This window comes from Argentina silus, assembly GCF_951799395.1.
Source record: "Argentina silus genome assembly, chromosome: 4".
Classification (NCBI taxonomy): Eukaryota; Metazoa; Chordata; class Actinopteri; order Argentiniformes; family Argentinidae; genus Argentina; species Argentina silus.
In genome coordinates, this window is record NC_139658.1 from 26,382,195 (window position 1) to 26,383,712 (window position 1,518).

Consider the following 1,518-nt stretch of genomic DNA (forward strand, 5'->3'; position numbering starts at 1 on the left):
GTCCCCCTGGTAGGTCTATGGAGTGGAGCACCAACTGGTTTGAATGTAAAACTAAACAGAGGCATGTTCTTGTACAGATCTGATTGGATGAAGGGACTGCTGTGTTTACCTGATTGGATGAAGGGACTGCTGTGTTTACCTGATTGGATGAAGGGACTGCTGTCACGTCAGTAACCAAGTTGAGACATATTTCTCTCTTCTAAAATGTCTATTAAATAAAATAAGGAAGTAAATAATTAAGCTGTACAGTTTATTTCAGTGAAATGAAAGAGCAGAGATGAAGTTCAGTTGTTTATTGTTTGTGCTGTTACTATAGAAACATTCTCTTACATAATTCAATGTCAATCTTTGACTTTAAGGATAACAAATCAAACCACAGTCACAGTCCTGAACATCTGCTTCTCCTTAAACACAACATCTCAAAGCAGATCAAAACTAAAACACCTAAGTTATGTTTAATGGTAACGAAGGAGCCGTTAATCGTTGCGTTTAACCGGTGTTCAAACTCAAAATAACCAAACATTCATTTCATCTGAAACCCCCAGGGCTCGTAGGACTACGCCCTCTAGTGTTTGAGACCTGTGGTCTGTTCCCCATGGCTGTGTCTGGGCTGCAGCAGCCAGCCAACCACACACCCAGTCTGCCATGTGCTTGATTCTGATGATTGTATTTCTGTTGACGTCCGCAAAGCCCTTCAGAAGTCTTGTTTGTAAATATTTGCTTTTAACCCTTTTTGTAAACAAAGCCAAACATGTTTAATAAAGTCAAAGGGTAATACAGAACTTCTGTGGTGTTTGTCTAAGACTGCTGCTGTACTCCTTGTTAATTGAGCCCCAGAAGCCCAGAGTGGGACTACAACTCCCATCTGCCCCCCCCCCCCCCCGCCCCCCCCCCCCTCCACCCTCACCCTCAGGGTTCCTGGTTCCACCATTTGAAGGCGAAGGGTTCGCGGCGGACGTTGGAGCCACAGTGCACCTCCCCAAGCAGCTGGTGGTAGGAGGCAAAGTCGTCTATGAAGGTGCAGCTGAGGCCCAGAGCCTCCATCAGGGACGTCATCTCGGCCTCCAGGGCACAGCGGCCCGCCACCTGAGGCCCGAACGGCTTAGGGATGCCCAGAGACTGGCCCAGGACAATCATGTTCACCTGGGGGGAGACAGACAGGTTTACTGGGTTCAAGGGTCAGGGTTAGGGTCAGAGTTAGGCTTAGGCTTAGGGTATCACCATGTCAGGGTTAGGGTACCAGGTTGGGGCTAGGGCTAGGTCAGGGTTAGGGCTAGGTTAGGGCTAGGTCAGGGCTAGGTTAGGGTACCATGTCAGGGTTAGGTTAGGGCTAGGTCAGGGCTGGGTTAGGGCTAGGTTAGGGCTAGATCAGGGTTAGGTCAGGGTATCATGTCAGGATTAGGTTAGGGTTAGGTCAGGGTTAGGTTAGGGTACCATGTCAGGGTTAGGTTAGGGTTAGGTTAGGGTTAGGTCAGGGTACCATGTCAGAGTAGTAGGGTTAGGTTAGGGTTAGGTCAG

General features: G+C 48.5%; 1 protein-coding gene across 2 annotated transcripts in view; it reads right to left on the reverse strand.

Annotated features, from left to right (window-relative positions):
* Positions 1-278: 278 nt before the first annotated feature.
* padi2 (peptidyl arginine deiminase, type II) overlaps positions 279-1,518 on the reverse strand; it is a 16,404-nt gene continuing 15,164 nt past the window's right edge. For both annotated transcript variants that reach the window (XM_083668206.1, XM_083668207.1), the window contains exons 16-17: positions 902-1,143; positions 279-858 (exon numbers count right to left, since the gene is read on the reverse strand). In XM_083668206.1, coding sequence (XP_083524332.1) covers positions 910-1,143 — 234 coding nt within the window. In that variant the 3' untranslated portion in view covers positions 279-858; positions 902-909. The remainder of the gene's footprint in view (positions 859-901; positions 1,144-1,518) is intronic.